The sequence below is a fragment of the Tachypleus tridentatus genome, chromosome 10, assembly GCF_004210375.1.
Source record: "Tachypleus tridentatus isolate NWPU-2018 chromosome 10, ASM421037v1, whole genome shotgun sequence".
Lineage (NCBI taxonomy): Eukaryota > Metazoa > Arthropoda > Merostomata > Xiphosura > Limulidae > Tachypleus > Tachypleus tridentatus.
In genome coordinates, this window is record NC_134834.1 from 115,672,271 (window position 1) to 115,696,403 (window position 24,133).

At 35.2% G+C, this 24,133-nt stretch overlaps 2 protein-coding genes across 6 annotated transcripts in view; both read right to left on the reverse strand.

Annotated features, from left to right (window-relative positions):
• The window catches only part of LOC143228188 (ninein-like protein), a 182,405-nt gene that overhangs the window by 129,932 nt on the left and 28,340 nt on the right, over positions 1-24,133 (reverse strand). The window lies entirely within an intron of this gene.
• LOC143230128 (uncharacterized) lies at positions 591-23,500 on the reverse strand. Of its 3 annotated transcripts, XR_013016250.1 has the most exons (4): positions 23,388-23,500; positions 14,736-15,268; positions 1,946-2,222; positions 591-692 (listed from the first exon to the last, which is right to left on the reverse strand). XR_013016250.1 is itself a non-coding variant. In XM_076463184.1 (3 exons), the coding sequence occupies exons 2-3, from the start codon at positions 15,209-15,211 to the stop codon at positions 2,108-2,110; spliced, it is 591 nt and encodes a 196-aa protein (XP_076319299.1). In that variant the 5' UTR covers positions 15,212-15,268; positions 23,388-23,500; the 3' UTR covers positions 1,779-2,107. The 3 variants fall into 3 exon arrangements, 2 of the variants coding, with proteins under 2 accessions (XP_076319299.1, XP_076319298.1); XM_076463184.1 differs by lacking the exon at positions 591-692 and having other exon boundaries at positions 1,779-2,222; XM_076463183.1 differs by lacking the exons at positions 591-692; positions 1,946-2,222 and adding an exon at positions 9,610-9,919.

Sequence of the window (24,133 nt, forward strand, 5' to 3'; positions counted from 1 at the left end):
TTTTTGTTTACCCCATTAAATCTGACCTATTATGAAATATTTTCAGGCTTATAAATGATTGGTTTACTATAACTTTGATCTGTATCAATTAACAGCAGGCTGCTTGGTGATCTTTTTCTGGAAGTTTTCCTTTGGGATGACAGAAATGGTAGTAGACTGTCATGACACTCACACCCACGAGGGAGCTAGCAAAAACACTGACAAAGGCAGGTAGATGATACCACACGTTAGGGTCTGTCCGTATATACCACAGTACAATCAAAATAAAATTCTCTAGAAAACGATAATATAATATACAGTTATTTTGTAGCGTGTGGGTTCATCCTTTATGTTCAGAAAGCAGAACAGGTAAATCATACCAATGACCATGTTGAACAAGTACTCTTCACACTGACGTTTCTCCCCTGCATTGTTATCACAAAAATCAGTATGTTGATGCATTATCCACACGGTCATAATACCCCAGTGACCCACACACACTGGTACTATCCACAGTTTGTATTCTGAAGTGAACAATGCCAGTGCAAGTACACGGGCTCCAATGGTACAAAAACGCCACAGAAATTGAAGGGCAGTCCCAATTGGTCATGTTTTTTTGTCAAGAACTGATCGTCGCAAAGCACGCTGGTAAAATGCCAAAGCCCAGGAGAGTTCGAATAGTGATGAAATCACTGAAGCTACCTGAAAACACACTGTAAAACAGCATAGATGAAAAACAATAATTAAAATATCCTCCATTTGTAAATCGTCAGATAAAAACCACATTACGTGATAACTGTAAATTAATTCAAACTCTTGAGTGATAGCTGGAATTAGCAAATAGTAAAGGGAGAGATATTGATAGAAGTTATTGATTCATTTAAGATGTGAACCAAAATCCACAAGTGAATGCAAATTCTTCGAAAGGTTGTTGGTATAAGGTCTAAGTGTAAAATTTCAAAAGGTTATTGAAACTATAGTAAACATAAAATTATTTGCCTTTAAATCTACTCTTACATTTGATGAGAAACTGTATTCATAATTCATCTTTTGAAGGATAAAGTCATATGATTCTCATTACTGTGTTGCTTGAATAGATGAATATACTTGTTGAATGAAATTACATTTTAAACCTAAGATTTATGAATGTTTGAGTAATTATAATACATACTCACAATAACAATGACACAGTGAGTTACTCGGATTTAAAAAATCCAGATGAACTGAAATGAATTCTGCAAGCAGATGAGGTACAAAGAAGATCTGTGTTTGTCATGTAATCTAAAACTTTCAAATTTTCTTGATAAATTATTTAAAAAATAAAAAATTCATTATTAATTCATGAAAAATATTAGCATAAAAATGGACATATGTTCAGTAGTCTTGAAGTGTAGTGGTGCTTCATGAGCATCATTGGCTGTTTATTACACTTTGAGTTTTAAATTAAGACTTATTCAGGAAGCCATTTATTCATTTTTTGAAACTTTATATAACAAGTATTTAATTATCCAAACTGAACTCCTGAACATCATCAAATTTATTCTTACTTAATATTATTTTGGAGGGGCTGTTTATACAGGTGGAGACTTATACCATTTCTTATCAATAGTATTAAAAGCTGAGTTTTGATAACATTATGACCAGATAACTTAGAAATGAAACTTAAGATAACAATAGTAAAACAGTGGTGATGCATATATATGTGTGTGTGCAATATAAATCAACCTACTGAGGTAGTGTAGTTTTGTAACAAAAATACACTTAACACTTATATACATAAAGTAAGAGAAATACTGTGGTAAACAAAAGTGCTTTAATGTAAAGCAGTACAAAGAGTTCAGTGTTTGTAATTATGTCATCTCACATATTAAAACAACAGAATAAATTTTTCAAACCAATACATGGGCGATGTGTCACTCTTGTATGTAAGCAAGGTACTCGGTAAAAGAAATCTCGTCGACTGTACCTGTAAGGAACTCGGCAGGTACCTCTTCTCGTTGGGCTAGAATGTAAATCTGGAGTACCAGTTGAGGAGCTGATTCCATGAAACTTTCTAAGAGTGCAAGGAGAGCAGTGTCTCTGTCCTCTTGAATCATCAGAAGATGGTAGTCAACATCTCTTGACTGGTCTACTGTGACAGGTGAGGCCTTTCTAAAAGTGAGGTGCCAGTCCGCTGTTCCTCGTGCTGCTTTTGTTGGCGAAGCTTTCGATTTCTGAGCCCATAGATGAGTAAATCAATGTATCTATACAGTGTTAAAGCACAAGTTTAAATCTTCAGACAAAGTGTTCATGATTAGAACTTTCTAGAAATAATCATATCCTATTAGAAGTGGTAGTAAAAGCAGAACAAGGCTTAATATTTTCAAAAGATTCTGTATTTGCACAATTTTAATTTATGTGTGGAGCATTTGTATTTGGTTAGGTTACCTTATAATAAATATGGAGATAGAAATAATGAACTGAAATTGCATTCACTCAAGGGAAGCTATTGAGAAGATTACATTTCCTCGTGAATTGTTTTTCATTTAATCCATGCATATGTTCACTTTCATTGGTCATAACTAAAGGATCGTGAATTCTTAATAAGGAAAGCCAACTAAAATGATGAAATTTCTGAGGATTGTTGAGATGTAATATTTCAATTTATGGAAATTTTACAGACACCATAAGATTTAATCTGTAAATGGTTAAGACTAGTAATTTAGAGGGAAAAAATTACATCAAATAACTTAGTATGAATGTAAACAAAATGTACTTGAGTTATGATAGGGATGTAAATACAACAACAAATAGATAAATACTATACGGTCACTTGTTCATCATTTACTGACTAGAGGGCTCTAGTAACTTATAATTATAATTTATAATAACTTTTTTAACAACTTGAGTTGTACAAGAAGAAACTTGACACTTTTACTTCTGTAGAAAACACTGAATCAATTATGTAAACTCATCTGGGTATATGATATTCATTTTAAATCTGTTCTTGGGAGCATTTTTAATTTTGTACATAATTAATGGAAATTCAACTTAAAGCAGTTTTGTATTCAAAAATACAAAACAAATATTGTTTCAAGTTGTCTATTATTTGAAATCAAATGTACATGCTGTAGTCACTACATTTCTAGTCTGAGACTCGCTCCTTCACGTAACAGTTTAGTCCTTTGTTGAAAGAAAACTGCGTGAACTCAGCATATTGGTTTGACAACAGGATTGTGTCTTATTTATATGCAAATCCTTTTCATGCATAGTGAGAGAGGATATCGTGGTAATTTTAATTTGTAATTATTGTTTTGTCTAAATCAGTAATCTTATTCTTTTTATTCATGTTGCTTCCGTGAATAATTTACTCTTATAGTTTACTTGTTTAAGTCGTCGTAAGCTGTAGCACAAGATAGGATAAATGGATTTTGTTACACTTCAATGGTTTAAGTTATTGTAAGCTGTAGCACAAGACAGGACAAATGGATTTTTGTTTACACATCAGAAGATTTGTATAAGTCATTATGAGTTAGTGGATTTCACTATGTTAATGTTCTGTATAAGTCATTATAGAGTGTATTACAGATTAGAATAAGTGAATTTGTTTTACACATTATTGGCTTGTATAAGTCATTATAGACTGTATTACAGATTAGAATAAGTGAATTTGTTTTACACATTATTGGCTTGTATAAGTCATTATAGACCATTGTACAGGTTAGGATAAATAGATTCCACTACACTTGTACCCATCACTTTAGACTGTAGTACAGGTTAGTAAAACTGGGTTTCAGTACAAATCAAATACTAACTGTTGTAAGTTATTATAGGGTGTAGTACAAAATAGGATATATTGATTTCATTATACGTAAACACCTGACCTACCATTTATCACAGAGAAATTCGTTTTACAATGTGACTCGTTTCACAAATAAATAAAAAGTGTTATGAAGTACAGATATCTGTGTATTACACGAGCTAGGTGTCACTTCACTGTTGTAGAAGGACGTTACTTGTATTCACTGAAATGACTAGGTTCGTTCTAACATAAACAGTTTCTTGATGAAAACTCAGTCTTGACAGGTCCACTGATCTTATGTAAACCTGTATTCAACTTATTCAGAATAAACTTCATCCTTCCTCTAACTTTTCCAACCATAAACTACATTATGACTATTCCTAACAATTCTGTTATTATAGTGATAAATAGTTCTGTAAATGTTTGTAAAGTATTAATATTGACAAGGTCTCTATTTGAACATGCATTTTTTTGTTTTACTTGCATATACCCTATAGATTAATTTAATTGTGAAAACTTTTATATATCTATGTTCTATTGCAAGCTTGTACTTCAGATTTTCTCTGCAGGTTGTTTTACTTCTGATGTGTTTGTATCTACCATGCTCGGATTTTATAGACATCATGAAGACAAGTGGTTATGAGGGTTTAATTGAGTCCCTTCAACTGTTGAGTGTTCCAATTCAACATGCTAATGACACAGAGCAATAAATAGAATATCTTTATTAGACATCATTCCTGGAGGACATTAGCTAATTAGAAAACCTTTCACTGGCTCTTTTTAATGAGGTACTTGTAGATTGTAATGACAGATAAAAGCTTTGTATTTACGTAGAGGGATTGCTTAGTCAACCTTAAATTAGATTACAGGTTGTTGTACAATGACTGTAATTCCCGAACATTCCATTCTGTGGTTATTCAATATTGTTGACTGTGTATCATTCATTATTGCTGTCCATAAGAACAAGAAAACACCACGATAATAAATAGTGACGGTATCAGAATTAAAAGGATATGGAACTATATTGTTTGGTTTTAGGACTGAAGTTGATAAGTCATTAAAATCTTCCATCCCTAAGGTTTTTAACTTTCTCTTTCTCTTTTGTAAATGTTAAAGTTGTTTCTGCATAATTCTGTATCGATATTTTATTATTATATTATAGTTAATTTATCCAGTTTTATGCTATGCATAAATAAATGGAACCTGTTTTTTTTTTTTGGAAAAGAACAGAACAAAAAGTGAGGAGTTCAAGCAGGGTGTTGTGATAATTATCAACCGATTAGTAAATCCATGGTCCAAGTAGGGTGTTGTGATAATTATCAACCGATTAGTAAATCCACGGTCCAAGTAGGGTGTTGTGATAATTATCAACTGATTAGTAAATACACGGTCCAAGTAGTGTGTTGTGATAATTATCAACCGATTAGTAAATACACAGTCCAAGTAGGGTGTTGTGATAATTATCAACTGATTAGTAAATACACGGTCCAAGTAGTGTGTTGTGATAATTATCAACCGATTAGTAAATACACGGTCCAAGTAGTGTGTTGTGATAATTATCAACTAATTATTAAATACACGGTCCAAGTAGGGTGTTGTGATAATTGTCAACTAATTAGTAAGTACACAGTCCAAGTAGGGTGTTGTGATAATTATCAACTAATTAGTGAGTACGCATTAAAAATTATTAAATCAGTTAATAAGTTCAAAGTGTACCTTTAAAATGTATACATGTAAATGAATACGTCGTATTTGGGGTGATTTGTTTTCTCACTATTTTTTACGTATTAATGAAAACTTTCCTAATAGATGTAACAAGTTGTCACGCTATATTATTGTGTAATACCTATATAGTGAGTCTCGTATTTTTTGTAATTCGTTGTTTTAATCAAAACAAATGTAGTATTGAATCTCCCAAAATATTCTCTACTGTTTTACTGTGTTAATTCGTTTTCTATGGAAGTTTGTCATAAATGTGTGTCAAAACACGTTTTGTTTTTTTAATGTAGTCAAATAAGTGCTGGGGTGTGAAAATCTGACATTAATTTGACATACTCGTCAGGTATACTGACATATTGGTGCAGAATTTAGGTCAAAAGCTGTATGACTTTTTATTACATTAGTGAATGATCACGTTTTATATATTTTGTTGATGTAAGTTTTGGAATTATTTGTGCCACTCGTTTATGTAACGTGAGAACAGCCAGGTTTTGATCAACTTTCTGATTCTGGTTCCTAAGAAATGTTTGCATTAGATCACCATAAGTTTCCTCTCTATCCTCATTAAAGAAGTCATACGTTGTGAGAAACAACAACAAGAAATGAAATTTTATTTGGAGTATTTGTTGTGAAAGGGTGGTAATGAAACTGGTATATCGGTGACTTGTTTGTTTGGGCGGGTTTTGGACTTACATTTTTATACGGTTTACACTAACAAAGCCAAACACTAATCGCTGTGTGACTTCAGTGTGATGTATCAACGTCCTTGTCATGGTAGTATTGTTGGAGGACTGGAACTTGACACACGTGTGAGAGAAACAATTATTGTAAATAACACACGTTAAATGGAATGAAACTTTTTTTTTTGTTTTAACGAAATATGTCTGGTTTCAGTGTTTTCGTTTTATCCTTATGACGGTTTTTAAAATAACACTAATGAAAACTGGATTATGGCGAGAACCTCTAGTTTACCCGAATATATAACTGAACAGGATTTATGGAGAAAAAAGTGCCAATATGTAAGAAAAAGGAAGAGGCTTAGTTGTGATCAAACATCTGTAGAATGCATTGAATTTAATATATAAACACATGGTGGGGTTTACTATACGTTAGTGCCTTCCTTGATATTATAAAACTTTTAATAAAAACAGTTGTGTGGTTATAGGAAGTACGACAGAAAAGCTGCCTGTAGAGACGTAAACCTGAGATCTTCTGCTGAAGGAAAGACATCTGTCAATAATCTTCTGTTGTTTTTAGCTTATTAATGAAATCTCATAATTCATTCGAGTAAACGAGATTTCACGAGATGTTCGAAATGCAGAAGTACTCTGAAGCTTTTTTTAGTGCAGAAGAGCTGTATTATCGTAGTGGTAAGCAAACGGAAAAATAAACTCTACAGACTTTCCTAACGAGGTGGGAGTGTTCTCGTTCTGTCATCATAATCCACATGATTAATATTGCTATTCGTAAACTAACCGCATTCGAAACTTTTACCGAAGGATATCAAAAGCTATCCCGTCATACAAGAACAGTTGTAAACTCTAATTTATTGTTCACACACAATATATATTGAGAACTAGTTCTGCAGCAGATCCAACCATCACTAAATTAAACACACGTTTTATAGGGTTTTTGTCAAGGTACTGTTTTTCGCTGTAAAACCCCGGATAAACGTAACTTTTTTTTTTTACGAGAACACCGTTTTATCTCCCTTTGTTTTTGAAGTTGCTTTTTACACGGAAGTTAGGAAGCGAATCCAGGTTTCTGGAGAGTTGCTGCCAACGTGTAGATTTTTAGTTTGCTCGATGTTAGGTAGAAATATTTAACAAACTTTTGACATTCACGATATCACACGTGATAATCTGTATCTTCTAAAAATTGTCATTTTATAAATAGTCTCTGTGAAGACGGTTTAACAGTACCTTGTATTGTCCTGTTCTTGTGGTGTATATCATTGAAAGCAGTCTCTGTGAAGACGGTTAACAATACCTTGTATTGCCCACTTCCTGTGTTGTGTATCTGAAAGCAGTCTTTGCGGAGACAGTTAACAAGACCTTGTATTGTCCAGTTCTTGTGGTGTATATCGTTGAAAGCAGTCTCTGTGAAGACGGTTAACAATACCTTGTATTGTCCTATTCTTGTGGTGTATATCATTGAAAGCAGTCTCTGTGAAGACGGTTAACAAGACCTTGTATTGTCCAGTTCTTGTGGTGTATATCGTTGAAAGCAGTCTCTGTGAAGACGGTTAGCAATACCTTGTATTGTTCGTGTGGTATGTATCATTGAGAGGCTGTTCTGTAAGTTCCTGAATTGATTTTGAGGATTATAAAAAAGAATTATTATGGTATAACAAACATCACAGAAGATGAAATACATTAGAAAGCTTTTAGGATGAATTAATGTTCAAAGCTATACTTATTTAAATACACCTATCAAGATAGAGGTCACTAGTGTAACTCCGCAAACTACAAGGAACTGAGGCACGCTTTCCTGTTGTCTGTTTCTTGACGGAGAATTATTGTTTTTTTGATACAGTGACGTATACCTTTTTGAACTTTTCTTCAGGATACTCTATAGAAGTGTCTTACCAAGTTCACATTTGTGTTATTGGTATGAGCTTTCTCTGGCACATTTATAAAGCTTTGTGTATTTGAGCCAGTTACGTTTCACGCGGGCCTGTTATGTTAGGGTACTCTACTAGCAATTTTCTGATCTCGAGTTCGAATCTCTTCAATAAATGTGATTGCCCCTTTTATCCATGAGGGCGTTATATTGTTGTTATATTGTTACGGTTAATTCCACTATTCTTTGGCGGTGAGTGGTGTTGACTTGCTTATCACTTTAAAATTAGGGACGGCTAGCATAGACAACCCTCAAATGGGGTTTCGTGATAGTTGGCAAACAGAAGATTCTGGCAACACACGTTTTTTTCCTTCAAATTACACGGTTCCAATGCAGTGGACAGACGGTGTCTCAATGATTAATATAAAAGTTACGTAAAAACTGGAAAAATTTCGCCCGTTTTCCTTTGAAACTTCAAATCACGTGAAACTTGCCATACGTTCTTTCAAACTTTCAAATTACGGAAACGTACAATACTTTTTTTTTCCGATCGATGAAAATACAGATTTAGGGTGTATTATCATCGACCGGTGCACCTAAAGAGGGCGTTTCTTTCGTGCAATTCTTTTCATAAGGTAGTTTGTTAAAACAACTTTGTGTGTGCGTGTTCCTTCACATTACTGGTGTTAGAATAATATTTTTATTCTTCTGTTGTTTGTTGGTCGCCAAGTAACGAAATAAACACCGAATAACACAAGCCAGATAGAATACATTCCTTCAGGTGCATCTTGAACTCAGCCAAAGCAGGATCAAAGTTATATTATTATAATATAGGATAAAATTATATAATTTTACGTACAATAACTCTGACGTAACTATAATAGCTACAGTGTTGAATGAAGTATCATTTGAAATCCAACCCCCAACACATGTCATCAAAAGTCAAATTTCAAAAGTTTTGTCGAGTTCGAATGTAGCCCGAGTTCCAACTTCGCCTTTGTTGACTGCGCAGTGTGTTCTGTAGTATAGGTTTGTCGATTTATGTTCCAATATTTCCCGTTCGTACGATAGGTGTAATTTTCCTGTCTAAATAAAACAAAAGCAGTATATCTCTCGGCAGATAAATCTCCTCTTATCGTTAACTGCAGTTTCGAGTTGTGTCAACTCAACTGGGTCGACGGACTGCTATTTATCTAGTGCATTTTGTCTCTTCGTAAGTGTTTGTCAGGAAGTTTCACACTAAGAAAACTACTTCCTCGAGGGATTTTTTTTTATATTGCTCGATCATTGATCGGAAGTAAAAGCAAGACACACAAGCTAATGCACTTTTTTCCATAGAGATCAAAAACGTATTTATTTTAAATAGCAAGATTTCTCCCGTCTTCATTACGACCTAAAAAAAGGGGTTTGTTCTCCATAAGTGTTATTAATATGATTTCGGATGAGAATCGAATATTTCATTTTGTACAACACCTGATGGGAAGAGATAAAAGAACTTTAAAGCATGGTGGATCGAGTTAATAAAAGTTCTGAACAGTGTTGTTACTTATTACCAATAGCATTCTGTGTCTGGTTATCGTTTTCTTCAAATTCTACATATTAAGAACTGCAATTACATGGAAAATATTTTGGAGCTTAATAATGTAGTTATAATATATTTCACCACATCTGATCACGTTCAACTTGACGATCTACGTTTCGACAATAGCTCTGCAGCATAGTTTCCAATGTAAAATACTCCGGCTTAAGGTTTTCATGTTCAAAGCACACAATTCCTCCCAGCTTGTTTTACATAATCCATCTCGTGCACAAGAATGGCACTCTAATCGCAAAAAAATCTGTAGATGTTTCGTTTCGCAAAGTGTCCTGCTTGCTTTCCTAAGGATTAGAACGAAAAAAAAAATGTTCTCCATCAGTTCCATGAGGTATGCGACGTTTGAACGGATATGTTAAATGTGTTTTTCTTTTAGCAAAGCCACATCGGTACGTCCGCCGAGGGGAATCGAATCCATAATTTTAGCGTTGTGAATTTGTAGACTTACCGCTGTACTAGCGGGGGACGCGATATGTCGAGAAAGCATCTTGTATCCACGTAACTTGTATTGCTTCAGAGGTCAGAGATTCTTGTTGATTAAGTTGCTTAATATTGTATTTAAGTATTTCATAACAGCTTATGCCACTGACATCAGTGTTTACCAATTCTCACCTGTTACAAGATAACACATTTTGCTTGGCGTAAGTGGGGTACTTTTTTGTTTTGGGTCTATTTCGAGGTGGGCTCGTTGTCCCAGGTATATCGGCATTCATTTATTTTTCAGTACTATTAAATATAGTAAACATCGCGTTTGAAATTCAAAATCTCCGACATGAACACATTTTTATGGTCTGAATTTATTAATATTTTGCATCGGAAATGTTTGGTATATACCCCAAAATTGTGAGTTTTCAGTGGCATCATAGTACTTACGAAACGCCAAGTAATGTCAAAATATAGTTTTGATACATCCCGTTCCACCTCTACCTGCATCGACCTTTTTCTCACGCGAATTACCAACTTGCCAATTCAGAATCGTATTATATAAGTTATCAATGATAAAATAGGCGCATATTCATAAGGCGATAAAGAACCTTGTTTCCAATGTGGTGATTATTAACCTTTTAGAATTTCTAAGACTGAAATAGAAATCATTTTCGTCGTACAGGGGAAGGGAGAATATGTTTACACTGCAGTAAAAAAACTATAAAATGACGTCACAGATAATTATTACACTTCGAAGTTTCTGTCAAAGTTGAGCAGTTAGTGAAAAAAAAATGACCAAATTTAAAGATTGCATTTTTAAGATGATTTTCTTAAAAGCTCACGAGATTCGTCACGTTCTAGTAGTGTTTAAATAGAATGTTTTCAGTATTTTGTAAACGTTACCTCAATCTCTCACCACCACCAACGTTTATCACCTTTTGTGAACCCTTACTCCAGACTTGTTTATCTGATTAATTATACCAATATATTGTTGTCCACATGTTCACTTCTAACTACACAAAAACAATGTTCAATATTGTACATGTTTACTTAACTAACTGTATTAAATCAGTTGGTCGGATGGTATATTTATCTGTCCAGCTATCTTAAAGCAGTTATCCAGATATTATTTATATCCAGGTATTTATTTGACTAACTGTACTCAAACGAATGTTCTTATCCAGATGTTCTGCGTGTTTATCTGATTGACTGCACTAAATGGAATGTTATTATCCAGATATTTCATGTTATATGGCATACGTTGTCCCGGTTTTAAGCTGAAGAGAAACATCTGTGCGTAAGGTTATGTACTATTTATTTTTGTTCCTTAGTAGTGAACTATGAAAAACTAACAACGTTATTGATTCGCAGACGTGACTTAATGTGAAAGCTGTCCAACACATGATTCGCAGATGTGACTTAATGTGAAAGCTGTCCAACACATGATTCGCAGATGTGACTTAATGTGAAAGCTGTCCAACACATGATTCGCAGACGTGACTTAATGTGAAAGCTGTCCAACACATGATTCGCAGACGTGACTTATTGTGAAAACTGTCCAACACATGATTCGCAGACGTGACTTATTGTGAAAGCTGTCCAACACATGATTCGCAGACGTGACTTATTGTGAAAGCTGTCCAACACATGATTCGCAGACGTGACTTATTGTGAAAGCTGTCCAACACATGATTCGCAGACGTGACTTATTGTGAAAGCTGTCCAACACATGATTCGCAGACGTGACTTAATGTGAAAGCTGTCCAACACATGATTCGCAGTCGTGACTTAATGTGAAAGCTGTCCAACATAGCGCTTTGCATGAATAGTTTTATTTCGTCAGTAAGACAGACATTTTATGACGTTCCTTTATGTTCAACTTTGTCGTTGTTGTTTTGGAAACTCTGGCTTTATTAAGCTTGCAGCACTGGTAATCTACCAGATGAAGTAACTTGTGTGGGCAGTTTCATTACAAGTGTCATCACGAACACGTTACATTTGTTGTTGTTGTTTTTTGCCACTAACGACGTGAACATTTCGGAAACGCAGTAAGAAGAGAGTTGTAAAGGATATAATTGGCATTAAGACGAAGTAAAATTATTCAAATAATATTCCAATATTTTAATAATTTATGAAACCTTCTCATAGTCGTATGGTTTTGTTTGTTCAATCTGTGATTTGCCATTTCATTCTCGAAAGTCTGGACCAGATTGAACGCCGAAAACTTGTGACAGAGCGTTACTTCGTGGTTAGTGTCTCAGGCTACGTATCGGAAGGCCCAAGGCTTAAGCAGTAATATGCAACTGATTAACCTCCGCAGTTTTATCTGTGGGAATGTTTATAAATATGTCGTAGTTATGGAAGGGTTTTCAGAATCGATAAGTAATTTTTGGTATTTAAAATAATTTTTTGAAACGTAAAGAAGACAATGAGTTCAAATAATATAGTAACACTGATATGTCAACATGAGCCTGGGTCGTGTGTTTGCATTGTTACTATGTCAACGTGTGTCTGAGCCGCTTATCCATACTGTTACTATGTCAATGTGAGTCTGAATGATTCGTCTATCTACATTGTTACTATGTCAATGTGAGCCTGAGTGAATCGTCTATCTACACTGTTACGATGTCAATGTGAAATTGAATGAATCGTCTATCTACACTGTTACGATGTCAATGCGAGCCTGAATGAATCGTCTTATCCACATTGTTTACATGCGTTCCAACGATGCAGCAACCGCTTGCAGATCAGTACATGCACTTTCGAGTCAGATAACTGACCAAGACACACGGTAGTGTCTTTTGCGGCCAAAAAACAAACTGCAGGGGCACATCGTGTGATATAGTTCAGCGAGTTTCCACCGTCTGTACCTGATTATGATAATCCAAGCTATGATATATTTGTAGCGGACCTGCTCCACTGGACTTTTACTTCAAATATCAAATTTAATGGCTATATGTTAATAATTTGATTTTTTCCTCCTGTTTTTTTCTCCACACCAAAAGTAGGAAACTTTATTTGATTCGGCCCAGTGTGGCCACGTGGTTAAGGCACTCGACTCGTAATTCGAGGATCGCAGTTTCGAATTCCCATCACACCAAACATGCTCGCCCTTTCAGCCGTGGGGGCGTTATAATCTGACGGTCAGTCCCACTATTCTTTGGTAAAAGAGTATTCTAAGAGTTAGTGGTGGGTGGTGATGACTAGCTGCCTTCCCTCTGGTCTTACACTGCTAAATTAGGGATGGCTAGCGCAGATAGCCCTCGAGTAGCTTTGCGCAAAATTCAAAACAGAAATAAATAGTGTTTACGCGTACAAGCCCTAAGAAACGTAAAGTATCTACACGAAATTCTTCAGAACTGAAAAAGAAAAAAAAATATTGGTTCACTAATTCGTAACCATTGGAACCCTAGCGCCTTCGGTTGGTGAGCCCTTTCTTCTGAGGCAATAGTAAAGACAGGTACATCTGTTGAAAGTGTTAGGATTTTATTCCTTTAGCAAAGAGTGTCTTGTAACTTCAAGAAACAGACCAAGGAAGATGTCCTTTAGGGCGCCATATTGCAATTATTTTGTGATTCATAACAACGAAACATTTTGTAATTTAACCCTCTGTTTTGAGTAACTTATATCTGGCAAGTTCAGTTTGTATTGTTGGATTTATGTGCCCATAAAGTTCTTTTTCAGGCTATCTTTATTGTTGTAATGACATTTCTGAAGTACACGTGGTGTCAGACATATATCAGGGCGGAGTTATAAGTGAGGTGGAAGATAGCGAGCGATATTGGTTCAACTTGATAATATGGTTTAACACAAGGTCACAGCTAGTTTGTTGCCTCTGCCTAACATTCCATAACCATTAAACAGCGGGAATGTTGTAGATAGCATCATCAGTTGATGATGGCCGCTGTTTAAGGGTTAATGTATAGACATACAAGTTCTAATTTCTTTCTTTATTTGTTCAGCTGTGAGCTTAACGACTTAGCAGATCTGTGTTCGATTCCCGAGGTAGGCATAGACCATGAGCCTATTGTGCCACTGTGCCCTTACACAAAACTTTATTTATTATTTTTCGCTAGATAAATATACGTGTACACCTTTATAAGGCTAAATAGTATGAATATCGCATAATCGTTACACTGAGAAATAAGTAAAATTAAAGTTAAATAAATCATAATATGTAACCCTTGAACAAGGTTATTGTGTCTCTTTGTGATTTAAAATATAAAGCCCCCCCAGTGCCACAGCGTTATGTCTGCGGACTTACAACGCTAGAATCCGGGTTTCGATACCCGTAGTGAGCAGAGCAGAGATAACCCATTATGTTGCTTTGTGCTCAACTACAAACAAACAATTAAATATACAGAACCGTAGCAGCCCTCTGGTGGCTCAGCAGTAAGTTCGATGGCTTACAGCGCTAATATTCAGTGCTCGATTCCTGCGGTTAGGACCATACAATTTGTCCACTGTTTAACAGACAGACAATAATTATGGTCTTGTGTATCGCGTGAAAGAGTTGTGAATATTACCATTAATCGTAATTGTATATTTTTCTGTATCCTTTACTAACGTAATAAACGTATTACAGTACTCGAGGTACAACTCTTAAAACCATACTCGACCAAGAACGGCTACTTGCTCTGGAAATATTTAGTGGTAGATGAAAAAAATAATTACCTGAGTACTGGGCCCAGCAGGACGATGTGAAAGAAGATACGCATTATCCAGTCTTTTTTCGACGTGTGAGGCTTAGCTAACGCCTCCGATTGGGATTTTGTCTCCTGTGCATCGTGCGTATACCACCGAATGCTGAAGATGTTGACCGTTAGTGCCGGAATAGCCGTACTGGCCACTGTGAATCCAAACCACCAGAAGTTGCCTTCCACAAAAAGCAAGTAACTTACTGCCACGTCAGTGCCGATGTTTATAATATAGGACACGATGCACACTAAGGTGGCTAAAGCACTGAATAACGTAAACTTGTCTTCCTCTTGCCATGACTTGGCGAACACGAGTTCGCCAGGGTGAAGTGAGTACCTGTGATCAGGGCTTTGGTGATCTAGCATGATAGTTTCAATCTGACAGCCATCAGGATCATTGGCCGTCTCAGGATCTCTTCTATTGTTCTTGGGAGAGATCGTGGTGCCTGACATGATGTAAGTCAACCAGTTGATCACTCTCGCTGGTGACGATCTTTGGACGTCTTTCCACTGGACAAGAGAGGAAAAATGTGAGGTCATTTTTCTCTAATGATATTTTCAAAGAAGCTCTTGAAATATTGGAATAATACCGTACAGAACTTAATAAATACCAGGTGATCTACATACACGTTTATACATACAATAATTTGTGTGAAATGGTCTTGTATTGTAATAAGCGTGTGGGGGTCAAACCACTAGATACACGGTATTTTGTAAAGTCAAATATAGTGTATTATACACTAATCTCAACAAGTAACAAGGGCTATAGTTTAACGATGTCGCTTTAAAAAATTCGCTCTAATTAGTTTTAGAAATTGAGAAAACAGTTATTGGAATATTTGTCACTATCACGTACGTACAATAGGTACACATGGGGATCAATTATCTTGACAATGCTTTTGATAGCGAACTTATAATTATTATTACACATACACAAGATATACAATTTAATGGTATAATTTTGTAATTTTTTATATACAACGTGATATTTGGTCTAAAGAAATAAATCTTAGAAGCTGCTTACATATATGGTACGGATGAATGAAATTGTCATGTCATTTGCACTGCACGTGTATGCGATTTGAAGAAATAGTTTAACCTATATAAAAATAAGCTTATACATAACAAGATAAGCTATATACATAAGATAAGCTATACACGTAAGATGAGCTATACACATAATAAGATGTATGGTTTAACAATGTTCATTCTTGGACAGAACATGTCTTATTTATAATTTATTAATTTATTCTCTTCATAATTTGCTGTCTTCTGTTTTATTTTTATGGTATGGATTGTACATTTTAGAGTGCAAAGTGTATATATCAAGGTGTTGTACAGAGTGCGTGTCTTTCAATGACACAGGTTTTGTTGGTAAACAGGTCGCTGTAAGGCATTTTGGTTAAAATAAGTAAACGTATATATAAAGGTGGTGTTGTATAGAGTGCGTGCCTTTAAATGACAGGTTTTGTTGGTAAACAGGTCGCTGTAAGGCATCCTTGGTTAAAATAAGTAAACGTATATATAAAGGTGGTGTTGTATAGAGTGCGTGCCTTTAAATGACATAGGTTTTGTTGGTAAACAGGTCGCTGTAAGGCATCCTTGGTTAAAATAAATAAACGTATATATAAAGGTGGAGTTGTATAGAGTGCGTGCCTTTAAATGACAGGTTTTGTTGGTGAACAGGTCGCTGTAAGGCATCCTTGGTTAAAATAAGTAAACATATATATAAAAGGTGGTGTTGTATAGAGTGCGTGCCTTTAAATGACATAGGTTTTGTTGGTAAACAGGTCGCTGTAAGGCATCCTTGGTTAAAATAAATAAACGTATATATAAAGGTGGAATTGTATAGAGTGCGTGCCTTTAAATGACAGGTTTTGTTGGTGAACAGGTCGCTGTAAGGCATCCTTGGTTAAAATAAGTAAACGTATATATAAAGGTGGTGTTGTATAGAGTGCGTGCCTTTAAATGACATAGGTTTTGTTGGTAAACAGGTCGCTGTAAGGCATCCTTGGTTAAAATAAGTAAACGTATATATAAAGGTGGTGTTGTATAGAGTGCGTGCCTTTAAATGGCATAGGTTTTGTTGGTAAACAGGTCGCTGTAAGGCATCCTTGGTTAAAATAAATAAACGTATAATAATAAAAACAACCCATATAGCAGATTATATTTGAATTAAGATACTTCATTTCTTAATGTAACTATTGTGTAGATTTATCTAGTCCGATATATCGAAACGATGACGTTTGTTGGTTTTTTTCAGAATGCTATTATGCTATCAAAGGGTACTTCAGTAACGACTGGTAAAGCGTTTACAGTAGTGCACCTTCTAGTTCGCTTGCAAGGATAATGGGTGGAATACCGACGTCGTTATGTGCTTATGAAATCGATACAACGTTTTCAAACTCAATTTCTTAGTACGTTGGAGCTGAATCGCATGTCCACCGTTCTTTATTAAATGTGGCAAGGAAAGTGACCCGCCACCTACAGTTCGATTTGCGATATACGTTACGTGAAGAGCTTCTTAAAGTTTTTACTCTGCACAAATACCATGAAAACACGGATGTTTGGTGTAGTTTTCTCACGTCACAGCTCTTCAAGTTTATCAATATTTCTATAACATACGGATATCCCTGAAGGTAATGTTTATTTGAAACCTGTCTTTCCAAAGCCCGAATGATCGGTTTTAAATCTAAAAAAACCACACAAAACAGCACAACCAGAAAAGCTCATTCGGATTTTTTTTTTTTTTTGGGGGGGAGGCAGACTTACTAAAGCCTACTATCAGATATTCAAAAGTCTGTAGTTTTTGTTTCGTTTTTGTCCCCCTCAAAACCCGCTGTTGATTTTGATGATCCAACAGTTTGTCAGGTTATACTCGTAATAAACACGCATGTTTTAAGAGATATTCTTTCTGTGTTTGACATTAAAATTTGTGCTTCACGGAGTGGGTCGCGGAACTACCGTTTCTTGAGAGCATGCGCATGGTGAACTATATCGTGCACGTGTGTTATGCTCTGCCTGTACGTGAAACAATCACCATCCTTTGATGGAGGGTAACCAGCTGGTTTAGTCGATCTTGTTGCATTGGAAAACGGTTCAAACCGATGTCTGGTTTCTTACACTCGTGGCAGTTAAAGTAACAAGACTGTACGTAGAATAAGACGACTTTATTTGTATAGCACAAGCGTAGAAGTAATGTTTATCACAGAAGATGAAAATGATAGTTTTGCAAAAAAGCTAGTGTGTAGTTAATACTGCCTTTATTTCAGTATTGTTTGAAAACAGAAACAAACTGTTGTTGTGAAATATTAATTGTTGTAGATCCGAGAGCATAAATGTCTATTTAAGTTGTTTTGTTTTTAAATTTCCCGCAAAGCCACACGAGGACTATCTGTGCTAGCCGTCCCAAATTTAGCAGTATAAAACTAGAGGGAAGATAGCTAGTCATCACCACCCACTGCCAACTCTTAGGCTACTCTTTTACCAAGGAATAGTGTAATTGACCATAACATTATAACGCCTCCACGGCTGAAAGGGCGAGCATGTTTGATGTGACGGATATTCGAACCCGCGACCCTCAGAATACGAGTTGAGTGCCTTAACCACCTGGCCATGCCAGGCAATAAAATATTAACTGTCACATTATAACGCCCCACGGCTGAAAGGGCGAACATGTTTGGTGCGACCGGGGTTCGAACCCGCGACCCACCTGGCCAGTTCAAGTTGTAACTTGCAGAAAGAATTCCAAAGATTAACAACTTTGCGCGTGGTATGTAACAACTACTAGATGCTCACATTTTAAAGCACAAATTATTGTGTTAATACTCTCATAATGAAATATTCGTTTCAACGTTTCTTTCCTTAATCCAAATAACGCAAGGAGGTTCGGTCTATTTATTCTTATCTAAGTACTAAGAGAACAGTCTTTTAGACTTACTTTGAACTGTAACAGTACTTGTGTCACATGCATTCGTGTATCTCGAACTGTCAAATACCTCTGAACTGCCAAAACATGAACAGAACCGTTCACAGGGCCTCAAATATGGTATGAAATTGTTTGGAAAAATTTAATTAATTAACATGTTTAGTCACATTAATAAACTTATCGTGGATGTTTTTCACATAATTATCAAAGATTAGTTTATAATATTGAAGCTGAAATTATACCTGATAGAATGCCACTTAAAGACAATTAAAATAATGTGTTACGGAGTCCTTTCTTATAAGAATCACACTATTGTTCATCAACCAGTTCAACTCTCTTTTTCAGTTTTTATTAAACAGTAATTTTCATTGGGGGGTATATCCCCCCTCCCTGAGCGGCCGTGGTAACAATATTTTTGCAAGTTTCTGCGAGTGAAATATTCATAAACAATATTCTGTAGAAATAGTGTCTTTATAAAAGTGAGTACTCGCATTTAACATAGGGTTATAAGATTGTTATGGTGTGTAGAATAACATGCGTGATTTAAGTTATTACCGTGTTTATGTCGACGTGTAACAGGAAATCTAATTAAAGTTTGTGGGTTGTTGTTTCTCTCTCTCTCTTGATTGGTTCTCCATTGAGAGAGCGACAAGTTTGTATTTACAACGATTTCGTTCGGTGGACTCAGCAGAGAGCCCGTTGCGGTTTTGCTATTAAAATAACACACAGCGTGAAACTTTGTTTTCCTTCGAACACGAATGGAAAACTTGTTTGTGGCCATGTTGCTGGTTGGTTTGCATTTTCCTTGCGTTGTGCGCATGTGTTCGAAGACAAAAAAGGCCAGCCAAAGTTTAACACGCAGTTAAACCTGTCACAAAAATCGGTATTTTATGTGTTTTGCGCGGATATAGTAAAAAGCCTTGATAACTGTACAACATGTGAATAATGAATGTTTGGGCCATTTTTCTTTATATTTGTTCCATGAAATCGGAGTGGTAAGTGAGTCCAATACGAAACTAGCAAATGCTCGTGCCACTCGGCAAACTTAACAGATGTGCCTTGTTCATTGCAACAGAAAATATATATGTATGTATATTATATATACATATAATATTTTCAAAATACATCCTCAGTAGATAACGTGTCGGCTTGTTGGTCGAAGTGTGCTGTTCGTATCCAGTTATCGAAAAAAAAAAATGTAAACGTGCTTTTTAAATCATGGATGCGAAAAAACTGTGATCCCAAATCCCAGTATTTGATCAGGTAAGAATAGTCTCAAGAATTGACAGTATGTTCATCTGGCTCTCTGCTTCTAGTCTGCCATTTCCAAACTAGTAGCGACTTATGCACGTAGATATTTTGTAGCTTTGCCCAAATATACAAAATAATCAATCACGTGTCACTTCTGAAGAATACACACGTGCATGCACGTACAATAATATAATAAAATTCAGGAATTGTATCACAGGTACTAGTACCTTCGTAATATACCACTGAAAATGGGCCCGGCATGGCTCAGCATGTTAAGGCGTGCGACGCGTAATCTGAGGGTCGCGGGTTCGCATCCCGGTCGCGTCAAACATGCTCGCCCTTTCAGCCGTGGGGGCGTTATAATGTGACGGTCAATCCCACTATTCGTTGGTAAAAGAGTAGCCCAAGAGTTGGCGGTGGGTGGTGATGACTAGCTGCCTTCCCTCTAGTCTTACACTGCTAAATTAGGGACGGCTAGCGCAGATAGCCCTCGAGTAGCTTTGTGCGAAGTTCAACAACAACAACCACTGTAAACGTGTTTTGACCGCCCGGGATGTTTTCTTATCAAATCGTCTCTGTTAAAACGTATTCATTTCAATCGAATATGTTTACTCGAGAAGATGTTTGTTTTTTAAATTCTCTCAAAGCTACACGAGGGCTATCTGCGCAAGCCGTCCCTAATTTAGCAGTGTAAGACTAGAGGAAAGAAAGGCAACTTGTCATCACCACCCACCGCCAACTATTGGGCTACTCCTTTACCAACGAATAATGGGATTTACCGTCACATTATAACGCCTCCACGGCTGAGAGAGCGAGCATGTTTGGTATGGCAGGGATTCGAACCCGAGCCTTTCAGAGATTACGAGTCGAGTGCCTTAACCGCCTGGCCATGCCGGGTCTATTCGAGAAGAACAGGCAAGTGTGACTATATATAGTAACTAACTATAGAGAATGTAGTTAATAGACATTGAGTAACTTGCCTTGTTGCACAATATAGTAAATAGTTTAATTATAATTCCCATCAGATGTTTCATATCTTTAAAATCTGTGCGATTTTAGCAACTAAGGTTTTATTTAAACTACGATGAATCCTAAAGTAATGTTAACAAGTTTTGAATACGAAATAATTTACTTTGAAAGTAAAGTTTATTTTATTGTATTAATACAGTTAACTCTCAAAAAAAAGTTGCTTATAACGTCAAAATAAACCAGTATAGTAACGTATAGTTAGTTTTGTATACAGTAAAGTATAACTCAGTTGTAGTTTTGGTGTTCATGTAGTTAAATTTTAAATTTCATGCAAGTTCAGTTGTTCTTTGTTTTTAAATGCTATAAACAACTCTTTTTAAATAATGGTGTTATTACTTTATTTTTTACACAGTGCGATGGCTTAAGGTACAGCCAAGTCTTGTAATTTAATATTGCCATTACAACTTAAGGTACAGCCAAGTCTTGTTATTTTATATTGCCATTACAACTTAAGGTATAGCCTAGTCTTGTTATTTTATATTGCCATTACAACTTAAGGTACAGCCAAGTCTTGTTATTTTATATTGCCATTACAACTTAAGGTACAGCCAAGTCTTGTTATTTTATATTGCCATTACAACTTAAGGTACAGCCAAGTCTTGTAATTTAATATTGCCATTACAACTTAAGGTACAGCCAAGTCTTGTTATTTTATATTGCCATTACAACTTAAGGTATAGCCTAGTCTTGTTATTTTATATTGCCATTACAACTTAAGGTACAGCCAAGTCTTGTTATTTTATATTGCCATTACAACTTAAGGTATAGCCTAGTCTTGTTATTTTATATTGCCATTACAACTTAAGGTACAGCCAAGTCTTGTTATTTTATATTGCTATTACAACTTAAGGTAAAGCCAAGTCTTGTTATTTTATATTGCTATTACAACTTAAGGTATAGCCAAGTCTTGTTATTTTAATATTGCCATTACAACTTAAGGTACAGCCAAGTCTTGTTATTTTAATATTGCCATTACAACTTAAGGTACAGCCAAGTCTTGTTATTTTAATATTGCCATTACAACTTAAGGTACAGCCAAGTCTTGTTATTTTATATTGCTATTACAACTTAAGATATAGCCAAGTCTTGTTATTTTATATTGCCATTACAACTTAAGGTACAGCCAAGTCTTGTTATTTTATATTGCTATTACAACTTAAGGTATAGCCAAGTCTTGTTATTTTATATTGCCATTACAACTTAAGGTACAGCCAAGTCTTGTTATTTTATATTGCTATTACAACTTAAGGTATAGCCTAGTCTTGTTATTTTATATTGCTATTACAACTTAAGGTATAGCCAAGTCTTGTTATTTTATATTGCTATTACAACTTAAAATATAGCCAAGTCTTGTTATTTTATATTGCTATTACAACTTAAGGTACAGCCAAGTCTTGTTATTTTATATTGCTATTACAACTTAAGGTATAGCCAAGTCTTGTTATTTTATATTGCTATTACAACTTAAGGTACAGCCAAGTCTTGTTATTTTATATTGCTATTACAACTTAAGGTATAGCCAAGTCTTGTTATTTTATATTGCTATTACAACTTAAGGTATAGCCAAGTCTTGTTATTTTATATTGCTATTACAACTTAAGGTATAGCCAAGTCTTGTTATTTTATATTGCCATTACAACTTAAGGTACAGCCAAGTCTTGTTATTTTATATTGCTATTACAACTTAAGGTACAGCCAAGTCTTGTTATTTTATATTGCTATTACAACTTAAGGTATAGCCTAGTCTTGTTATTTTATATTGCTATTACAACTTAAGGTATAGCCAAGTCTTGTTATTTTATATTGCCATTACAACTTAAGGTATAGCCTAGTCTTGTTATTTTATATTGCTATAACACCTTAAGGTATAGCCAAGTCTTGTTATTTTATATTACTGTTATAGCCTAAGGTATTTACTTTTTATAATCACTTTTGATTGTGTTAAAGTTTCTCTCTCGCTGTTGAATTTTAATCGTAACTAATATTTATTTATAAATGTTACCCACTCTAGTCTCTGTAGTTTAATCAACATATAGCTGAAAGCTAGATAATGATTGACTTTTTGTTTTTTATACAATTATATATCAGTGTGTTTTTTTATCACAAATTACGTAGTGAAAAATAAACTTTGAACTGCCTGGGGCAGTAGTGTGTTCGTCAGCCAACATCGTACCTTCTTTAGATAAAGAAACAAAGTCTTAACTGACCACTACTGGCCTGTAAAATCATGAAGTGTTTAACATCTTCCTGAGACTCGTTTTCGTGGGTAAGAAAAGTTACTTTGGAAACCGTACAACTTTCGGGCTGTTGTGTATATATTACATACTGATTGTTACATCCTTACGTATATTAAACAAGTGAACTATGCTCTATAATAGAACCTTATGCTAGAAATACACATAGACATAGGTACAAACTCACGCAATTCCCTCATTTTCTCTGGTTCTTGACCCTCTTTAAGCAGTTGCGAAAATAGAATGTTTTTACGCGACTTGCACGAGCGCCATTACGTATTGTGACTAAGCAGCGACTCCGTAGTTGTTGTCACTGGCAAGGTATAGAATAGCTGGCATCGATTAGGACGCTTGTTAAATGATTGTACGATAGAGGGCGTTCGATTTCTCACACCAAGTAAGTAAAACGTAGTGAGTGCTAAAGACGTGATAGCGTACGTGGACTTTGATCTTTCTAGTAGTTCAGTTTTGTAACCGATATACTTAATTTATCTCGGCCTTTTTAATGTATCCCTGTCTGTTTTAATGTAATTTAATGTAATAATAATTAACAGAACTATTTGTGTAAATTACATGTGCTGTGTTTATGATCCGGATATATAAATATACGAATAAAATTGTATTTTTGCTTTCGTTTGAACCAGCGTGTTATTCAGGTTAATGATATATTTCGAGAACTCATTCTGTGAGCATGGATCAGAACATATATAACTTAAAACATGGCATATCTATTGATGAAGACTACCCGTAATAATAAACTCTTTCAAATACGTGTTATTATAAAGCGAATAAAGCATACAAAACAATGATTATCTTGACTTGAACCAACAGTTCAATACCTTTGCATTCAACGGTGTTTTCGGCCGCAATCCCAAAGTAGGAAACGTAAGCATTTTTAATATAATACATACGCATTGGTTTTGCATCGCCTAT

Coding starts and splice junctions, on each gene's coding strand:
- LOC143230128 (XM_076463183.1), bottom strand. CDS start 15,211: ATGTCAGGCACCACGATCTCTCCCAAGAACAATAGAAGAGATCCTGAG. Junction 9,920..14,735: donor CTGCTGGGCCCAGTACTCAG/GTAATTATTTTT, acceptor TCTAATCCTTAG/GAAAGCAAGCAGGACACTTT.